The 10,000-nt window shown below is 49.3% G+C and overlaps 1 protein-coding gene across 1 annotated transcript in view; it reads left to right on the forward strand.

The window, feature by feature from the left end:
• Positions 1-4,389: 4,389 nt before the first annotated feature.
• Positions 4,390-10,000, forward strand: part of LOC310824371 (junction plakoglobin-like) — a gene marked incomplete at its 3' end in the record, with an annotated part of 9,331 nt that continues 3,720 nt past the window's right edge. The window contains exons 1-4 of the mRNA XM_083697626.1: positions 4,390-4,407; positions 5,965-6,132; positions 6,779-7,035; positions 9,310-9,548. Of these exons, the coding sequence (XP_083553752.1) occupies positions 4,392-4,407; positions 5,965-6,132; positions 6,779-7,035; positions 9,310-9,548 (680 nt within the window). The remainder of the gene's footprint in view (positions 4,408-5,964; positions 6,133-6,778; positions 7,036-9,309; positions 9,549-10,000) is intronic.

Raw genomic sequence — 10,000 nt, forward strand, 5'->3', positions numbered from 1 at the left:
ACTTCAGAGAGTGATGCATATGTGGCCCTACTTTCACAGAAACGCAAGTTATGAAGTCTTCATACTCAGAACTTCTCAGAACTCTGTGAGCGTTTCCGAGTCGTCAAGTCCTCAATTCCTCTCCGGAGAAATGAAAATAATCTCTCTGAAGAAACTCCAATAATCCTTGTGCTTTTTGGCGACAGGGGAAATGCAGCAGTGAAGCAGCAACGATGTGGGTCCATCACAGACAACCATTACCAGACAACCATTACCAGACAACCGTTACCAGACAACCGCTACCAGACAACCGTTACCAGACAACCGCTACCAGACAACCATTACCAGACAACCATTACCAGACAACCATTACCAGACAACCATTACCAGACAACCGCTACCAGACAACCATTACCAGACAACCATTACCAGACAACCATTACCAGACAACCGCTACCAGACAACCATTACCAGACAACCGCTACCAGACAACCATTACCAGACAACCGTTACCAGACAACCGTTACCAGACAACCGTTACCAGACAACCGTTACCAGCGCAATAACTATTTAAACACTCATTCCTGACGGCACCACACATCATCCCAAGATTTGATTGATTTCCCCGCCACTCATTTACATTTAGATTCATGGCATTTAGCAGACGCCTTTATCCAAAGAGACTTACAACAAATACATTTGTCTAAGTAAGTGAATCATCTATCCAACGGTCATCATAAGACAAAGTAATCAATGCTCACACCAGGGGCCATAGGCAGTCGTAATGCCAGTAGGCTATTTATTTTTTATTTATTTTTTTAGCAGGAGAGAACTTGTACAGGGGGGTAGCAGGGGAGAAGAGGTCTCTGGGATTGGGGTTAGGGTTAGTATAGGGGGGGGGGGGGTAGTGAGGGTGAAGCGGTCTTTAGGAGATTGCCAAGATGTAGCCTGAAGAGATGGGTTTTCAATCTACGGCGGAAGATCGGTAAGATTCGTAAGCAACCCTGTCATACAGATGCAACCCTCATTACTTTTTGAAGATGAGGAGGTCAAACACATCAAATGAGACTTGAAAGAGATTTTTAAATTGCGTCCTTCCTTACTGCTGTACTGATGAAGTACATCTTCTTCATTCTTAATTACGTTGATCTTGGGATGAACCTTTTCCACAAAAGGCTGGTTTCCAACCGACGCCTCTCACCGTCAGATTATCCGTGAACAATCTGCCTTCATCCATGTGTAACGTAGCCCCCTTGACCGTCATTAACTAAACCTGATGGAGTATTGTGGTAGCATACTATTTCATTGTGATACTGTGACATATCAAATTCAAACCGTAAACATTATTTAACCTCTAGTTGAACAAAAGGTGGTATCGATCATGCATCGTTATGTTCAGGTACTTGTGTTATTATTTGAATTTGGAGAGTGTCACTAAGCTGCATTGGATATTCAACGCTTGGAGCAAACCTGATACATGGGAGCCAACTAAGGAACGTGATCAGATAAGTCGTAAAATCGAAACTAAATTAATTGGTGAGAGTTAAAAAATAAAATATATATATAAAATATTGTTAAAAGGGGCGCTCAGTGGCGTAGCACACTAAGGCGCATACCGTATCATCGCAAGGTCCTGGACATCGACATATCCTGCATGTCATCCCTCCTCTCTCTCTCATCCATCCTTCCTGTCAATCTCTACTGTCTCTATCCCAATAAAGCAGAAATGCCCTAAAAAATATATATTTACAGTACCAGTCAAAAGTTTGGACACACCTTCTCATTCAATGGTTTTTCTTTATTTTTTTATTATTTTCTACATTGTAGATTAATACTGAAGACATCAAAACTATGAAGGAACACATGGAATTATGTAGTAAACAAAAAAAGTGTTAAACAAACCAGAATATGTTTTATATTTTAGATTCTTCAAAGTAGCCACCTTTTGCTTTGATGACAGCTTTGCACACTCTTGGCAAGTTTGTGTCCAAACTTTTGGCTGGTACTGTATATATATATATGTATTTTAAAAAGGTATTTCCCAGCGACATTGAGATTGCAGCCTTTTCTATTGAACTGCCGTATAAACGGTCCCTTTCATGCCTGCTCCGTCTCATTCTTAGCTTTTCATACAGCCTTTCCATTTCATATGAATTTGCTGTTCCGTTGTTTGTATGAATTCATAAGAATGAAGCCTGACGCCCCGCTGGTGGAACGAGCTTCCCACTGCTGTCGTGACTGCAGAGTCACTACCAATCTTCCGCCATAGATTGAAAACCCATCTCTTCAGGCTACACACGGTCCCTCCTAAAGACCTCTTCATCCCCACTACCCCCCCTGTACAAGTTTCTCTACTATAAAAAATAAATAAAAAAAGGTATTTTTTCCTTCTTCTAGCATTGTGACTGCCTATGGCCCCTGGTCCTAGCATTGATTACTTTTTCTTATGATGACTGATGGATAGATGATTCACTTACTTAGACAAATGTATTTGTTGTAAGTCTCTTTGGATAAAGGCGTCTGCTAAATGCCATAAATGTAAATGTAAAATGTAAGGTCTCGCTAAACTGCCTCTGTGTCCAGCTACAGCCCAGAATGAACCCACTGCATCCACACACAGGCCTACTTAAACACACACGACATGAAACCAAAGCAAATGCATTTAACACAGCAGAGAAACTTTTTTTATTTTTTTTATGTAATGTAAAATGCCTGAGATCCCGTTGGCCACTGCCTACCCTGAGTGACCTGACTGTGGGGTTCTGACTGTGAGGCTTCAGTCATAAATGCACTTTTCGTGCGTTTCCTACGAGTTAAACTGAGAGGCTCGAGATCTCTCTCTCTGTCTCTCTTCCACCTGTCAGTCACGCGGAGCGGCCGTTCCACTGTGGCAGCGGTGGGGAGGAGGAGCTGCGTGAGTCTTTTATTCCGCTGGAGAAAAGCATTGTTCAGCGTGAGGAAGATTGAGTTTACAGGATATACATTGAGCTTTAGATGTCTCACTCTCTGTATTGTACACGCACGCACGCACTCAGGAGTGCACTCACATATACACACACACACACACAGAAAAGCTCTCTGTGGTCTCTAAGGGGACTTTTTGTTAGTAACAGCAAGGGACAGGCCTGTTTCCTATAATGCATTGCCTCTAAACTAAGTCCCCCCCCCCTCTCTCACACACACACACACACACACACACACACACACACACACACACACACACACACACACCCCTCTGCCTTCCCTCCTCCTATCTCCACCATTGGCCTAATTTGAGTCATGAATTAAGCATTGTTCGTTTGGCGAAGGGAAAGCAGAAACCTTTTCAGAGAGAGACGCTCTCGGCTTCTTAAATGTCAGCATCTCCCTCTCCTCTCCTCTCCTCTCCTCTCCTCTCCTCTCCTCTCCTCTCCACTCCTATCCTATCCTCTCCTCTCCTCTCCTCTCCTCTCCCCTCCCCTCCCCTCCCCTCCCCTCCCCTCCCCTCCCCTCTCCTCTCCTCTCCCCTCCCCTCCCCTCCCCTCCTCTCCTCTCCCCTCCTTTCTCCTCCTCTCCTCTCCTCTCCTCTCCTCCTCTCCTCTCCCCTCCTCTCTCATCCTCTCCTCTCTCCTCCTCTCCTCTCTTATCCTCTCTCCTCTCCTCTCTCCCCTCTCCTCTCTCATCCTCTCCTCTCTCCTCCTCTCCTCTCTCATCCTCTCCTCTCTCCTCCTCTCCTCTCCTCTCCTCTCTCCCCTCTCCTCTCTTCTCCTCTCCTCTCCTCTCCTCTCTTCACATGGTGCTACCAGAGGGACTGGTGCCACTGGCCCACTTCCTAGTCTCCCAGCTACACATAAACTGACTTCCTGACTGTATGGGGACAGTTAACATTAGACTGACATTACCCTGACATTCTACACACTGCAGAGAGTGTGTGCGTGCCTGCGTGTGTGTGTGCCTGTGTGTGTGTGTGTGCCTGTCTTAGTTATGGGTTCGTTATAGATAAGTATCACTCCCAATGGGAAAGGCACAAACTCTCAATTGGCCCCTCACAGACTATTATTACAGGACTACTAGATGTATATGATAGTAGTATTATTACAGGACTACTATATGTATATGATAGTAGTATTATTACAGGACTACTAGATGTATATATGATAGTATGATATTACCAGTTGTGTATATATAGTGTGTATATAGTGTGTATATAGTGTGTATATATAGTGGGTGCTCCGTGGTTGTGTATTGTGCATATCTCTCTCTCTCTCTCTCTCTCTCTCTCTCTCTCATAGTGTTGGTGGGGGTGTTGTCCTCTTCCTGTGATTCATGGTCTAATGTTCCCTCTCTCCCCCTCTCTCCTCCCTCTCTCCTCCCCCTCTTTCTCTCTCTCTTCCAGATAATCCTATCCAAGGTCGGTGTGAGACTGGACGACCATGATGTCCATGCAAAGTAAGTGATATCTTTAGGAGTTCTTTATCCCTGACAGGGGCCCTCCTCCATAATCATGATGGTTGTATGTTCAGTCACCAGTTTTTTTTATTTTTTATGAATGTTTTTTCTTCTTTTTACTCTAGAGATGTCGACGTCTGTTTGTCTTGTCGCTTTGCCTAAAAGGTGAATGCAGTGAACAGTGAACAAACCAACCCCTAGGCCCTCCTCTAGGTCTGAGACCATAGGATAGGTACCAAACCAACCCCTAGGCCCTCCTCTAGGTCTGAGACCATAGGATAGGTACCAAACCAACCCCTAGGCCCTCCTCTAGGTCTGAGACCATAGGATAGGTACCAAACCAACCCCTAGGCCCTCCTCTAGGTCTGAGACCATAAGATAGGTACCAAACCAACCCCTAGGCCCTGTAGGCACTCAAGTATTCAAATCCACAAGGGCGTAGGGTGTAGGTGGCAAGGGTGTGAGCATCAACTTGTGAAAGACAGACTCACTGACCATGACTCTTCTGTGTGTCAGACCACACCCTGACTCTTCAGTGGGTCAGTCCAGACCCTGACTCTTCACTGTGGGTCAGACCAGACCCTGACTCTTCACTGTGTGTCAGACCAGACCCTGACTCTTCACTGTGGGTCAGACCAGACCCTGACTCTTCACTGTGTGTCAGACCAGACCCTGACTCTTCACTGTGGGTCAGACCAGACCCTGACTCTTCACTGTGGGTCAGACCAGACCCTGACTCTTCACTGTGTCAGACCAGACCCTGACTCTTAAGTGACCCTTCAGTCAGTAGCGGACTGGCCATCTGGAGCACCGGGAGTGCTCAACTGTTCCATTCTATTCTATTCTGTTTGATTCTAGAACTCTACATTCTTCTGTTATACTCAACTCTACCTCAACGTCAAAACTACACCGACACCTAAACGAGAACGTGGTGTCATGGCGCCGCTAAGACAGTTCTCAGGCGGCTGCACCAAGATGGCGACGCGACGCGTTGTCACAGACGTTGATCAGACGACAAAATAGGTTTCATTTCACGGAGGGAAGCTATCTGAAAATACCTCATAACTGGAGGCTATAATCTTGAAACCTTTCAGCTATTTGAAGTAGCCTTTTGCTGCATGACTGTTACGTAGGAACGTCTGAAGAACCAAATGACGGCACACAGAGAGGGTAGTGGGGTATATAGTCCAAAGGCGTATTTAATAATAGCAGGGGATAGGGGAGAGAAGGATAATCCAAGGGGGTCGTCGGGGTCCGGTCTGGGGGTTGTTAGCGGGAGGTCCAGTACTAGAGAGGGGACAGACGGACAGACGGACGGACAGCAGACAGACAGCAGACGGACAGACGGACAGCAGACAGACAGACAGACAGACAGACATCGCTTCATCAGATGTGGATATTCTGGTTCCTCTTCCCGGGTTTCAGTTTCTTCTTGATGGCTTTATTCTCCTCTCCTCTGCCCTCCCCTGCTGTGCTCAACCGTACTCCATTCTAGAATGTTCTGTAGCCATGTCTGTCTGTTCTATTGACCGCACGTCTGCGTTCCTCTGCTCCCAGTAAGCGAGGCGGAGGGATCTGTGAAGGTGGCTGAGTGGCAGCAGACGTACTACGCCCCAGACTCAGGCATCCAGTCAGGAGCCACCACCGTGCGAGACGACGCCAGCACCGAGTACAGCGGCAAGAAGTACACCGTTACCGCGACTACCGTGGTCGAATCCCCGACAGGTACGTTCTCTCTACCTCCGTCTCTCTCTCTCTACTTCTCTCTCTCTCTGCCTCTCTCTCTCTCTCTACCTCTCTCTACCTCTCTCTCTCTCTACCTCTCTCTCTCTCTACTTCTCTCTCTCTACCTCTCTCTCTCTACTTCTCTCTACCTCTCTCTCTGTCTCTCTCTCTACCTCTCTCTCTCTCTACCTTTCTCTCTCTGCCTCTCTCTACCTCTCTCAATACCTCTCTCTTTCTCTCTACCGTTCTCTCTCTCTACCTCTCTCATTCTCTCTCTCACTCTCTCTTTCTCTCTCTTTCTCTACCTCTACCTCTCTCTCTTTCTCTCTCTCTTTCTCTCTCTCTCTCTCTCTCTCTTTCTCTACCTCTCTCTGTCTCTGCCTCTCTCTCTCTCTCTCTCTCTCTCTCTTTGAATCCTTTTAATAAAAATGCATTCTCCCTTCACCTGTCCTCTGGCTCATTCAAACCTCTCTCTCTCTCTCTAGACACATAGATACCCACTGACTCGTCCAATGTCACTCACACACACTCTGGCTCCATGATTCACACACACACACACACACACACACACACACACACACACACACACATATACCCTCCCCACACACACAAATGTCACCCAGTACCATCTAATCTCGCCCCCCAGATGCGGAGGCCCAGTACAGTCTGACGCGGGCCCAGCGCGTGCGGGCAGCCATGTTCCCAGAGACCCTGGTGGAGGGCGAGGCGGCCATGTTGTCCACCCAGACTGACCCGGGTCAGCAGACCAACGTGCAGCGATTGGCCGAGCCCTCGCAGCTCCTGAAAAACGCCATCGTCCACCTCATCAACTACCAGGACGACGCAGAGCTGGCCACGCGCGCCGTGCCCGAACTCACCAAGCTGCTGGGAGATGAAGATCAGGTACGTACGTGTGTGTGTGTGTGTGTGTGTGTGTGTGTGTGTGTGTGTGTGTGAGCTAAGCTGGCAATGCGCGTTGTGCTAGAACTTATCAAGCTGGTCATCGAGGTTGTCACACACACACACACACACACACACACACACACACACACACACACACATATGCACACACGCACATCAAACATTACATTTACATTTTACATTCATGGCAATTAGCAGACGCCTTTATCCAAAGCGACTTACAACAAATACATTTGACTAAGTAAGTGAATCATCCATCCATCAGTCATCATAAAAAAAAATGATGCTGGGACCAGGGGCTATTGGCAGTCACAATGCTAGAAGAAAGGAAGAATTCTTTTTTTCATTTGTTTACAGGAGAGAAACTTGCACAGGGGGGTGGTGGGGATGAAGAGGTCTTTAGGAGGGACAGTTAACATGTAGCCTGAAGAGATGCTTCTTCAATCTACGGCGGAAGATTGGTAGTGACTCTGCAGTCCTGACAGTAGCAGTGGGAAGCTCGTTCCACCAGCGGGGCGCCAGGACAGTGAAAAGCCGTGACCGAGTAGTGCGGCTGCTACATCCACGTAGAGGCGGCGGTGCCAGGCGGCCAGCCGAGGTGGAAGAGCGGAGTGATCGGGCCGGGGGGTTTGGGGGCTGACCATTGTTTGCAAGTAGGGAGGGGCTGTTCCCTTTGCCGCCCATTAGGTGAGCACCAGGGTCTTGAATCTGATGCGAGCTGCTACCAGGAGCCAGTGAAGGGTGTGAAGGAGGGGGGCGACATGGGAGATTGGACACCAGACGGGTGGCAGCATTCTGGATGAGCTGCAGAGGCCTGATGGCGGAGGCGGGGAGCCTCGGCCAAGAGTGTGTTGCAGTTGTCAAGGCGAGAGATCACAAGTGTTTGGACCAAAAGTTGTGCTGCTTCTCTGGTGAGGAATGGACGTATCCTTCTGATGATGTAGAGGAAGAATCTACAGGAGCGTGCTGTCGCTGTGATATTTGCCACACAGGATAAGTGGTTGTCAAGGATCACCCCAAGGTTCTTGGCTGTCTGGGAGGAGGTCACAGTAGAGTTCTCTACTGTGATGGAGATGTCTTGGAGAGGGCAGGCTTTCCCCGGGAGGAAGAGCAGCTCAGTCTTGTTAAGGTTGAGGTGATGGCTGACATCCCAGCGGAACGTGAGACACGTGTTGCCACCTGTGAGTCAGAAGGGGGGAAAGAGAGAAAGAGTTGAGTGTCGTCTGTGTAGCAGTGGTAGGAGAAACCATGTGAGGAAATTACCGGGCTCTCTCTCTCACACACACACACACACACACACACACACACACAGAGTGACTAGCATTGATGTGCTTCCCTGCCTGGCTAGCCCGCTGTGCTCTATGGTAAGCTGTGACTGTGTTGTTGTCAAGGTCGTTCCAGGACAGGCTGGCTGTCCCACAAACAGACCAGCTTTATTCTAGCAAGGCTTGACTCCTTAGTGCCCTGCTAGAGGAGGCATTGTTTCTCCTCTTACCGCTACACGCCAACAGTTTGTATTTGAAATCAAACAATTGCTATGGGATCAAAGGAGAGGTTCTCACATCCCGGTCTTCAGTTCAGCTGAGCGGGGGCAGCGAACGTGTTGTCATTTAGAGAATCAGAACCGAGGCAGAGAACCAGCTGTTCGTTCAATGGGCTTCCATTCACATTGGTTCACCATTCAGAAAGTACAACATTTTTTAAACATACTCTATTCTCTATTTCAGTGCTCCAAAAGAAAGAAAACATATAATGTCCAAATAAAGTACTCATGTTTAGTATTTGCAATAACTGCCTGAAGTCTGCTTGTTTGTTTTGAGTCTTATCATCAGGAAATGTAATTCCCCCCTCCTCCCTTTCTTCCTCCGCTCCTTGATCCTCTCCTCCCTCCCCTTCTCCTCCCTTCCTCCCCTCTCTTCTTCCCTCCTCCCCTCCCCCCCACCCCCACCCCCCTCCTCCCTTTCTTCCTCCGCTCCTTGATCCTCTCCTCCCTCCCCTTCTCCTCCCTTCCTCCCCTCTCTTCTTCCCTCCTCCCCTCCCCCCACCCCCACCCCCCTCCTCCCTTTCTTCCTCCCCTCCTTGATCCTCTCCTCCCTCCCCTTCTCCTCCCTTCCTCCCCGATCCTCTCCCCCCTCCCCTTCTCCACCCCTCCCCCACCCCCCTCCTCCCTTTCCTCCTCCCCTCCCTGATCCTGTCCCCCCTCCCCTTCTCCCCCCCTCCCTCTCCCCCACCCCCGTCCCAACCCCTCCCCCCCAGGTGGTGGTCAACAAGGCGGCCCTGATCGTGAACCAGCTGACCCGTAAGGAGGCGTCCAGGCGTGTCCTGATGCAGTCCCCCCAGATGGTGGCGGCGGTGGTGCGGGCCATGCAGAACACGGGGGACATGGAGACCGCCCGGGCCGCCGCCTCCGTGCTGCATAGCCTCTCCCACCAGAGGGAGGGGCTGCTCGCCATCTTCAAGTCCGGGGGGATACCCGCCCTGGTCCGCATGCTGAGGTGAGGGGAGGGAGGAGGAGGCGGGAGGGGCAGGGGAAGGGGAGGGAGGGGGAGTGGGGATGGGAAGGGGAGAGGTAAAGAGGAGGGGAGAGAGAGAGAGATGGACGGAAGGGGGGAGAGAGAGAGGTATAGGAGAGAGAGAGAGAGGCGTAGGGGAGGGGAGAGGGGGAGAGGAATGAAGACAGAATATAAAGAAGAAGAAAGAGGGAGGGGGGGGGGGGGAGGTGGAGGAGGGGAGGGAGGAGGGGGGAGGAGGGGGGGGATGAGGGTTTCTCAACGATCTATGAATAATTCCCTACTATAGTACTCCAGTACTGTAAATTGGATCATTTTATATCCTTCCATTTGTGCAACAAACCGAACAACTTTTTCAGTTCCCCGAAGACGATATCCTTTGGCTCATAAAAATGAATGATCGTTTATCTAACAATGGCTTACTGTGTATGCTGCTG

Source organism: Argentina silus, assembly GCF_951799395.1.
Source record: "Argentina silus genome assembly, contig: scaffold_345, whole genome shotgun sequence".
In the NCBI taxonomy this organism is placed as follows: Eukaryota; Metazoa; Chordata; class Actinopteri; order Argentiniformes; family Argentinidae; genus Argentina; species Argentina silus.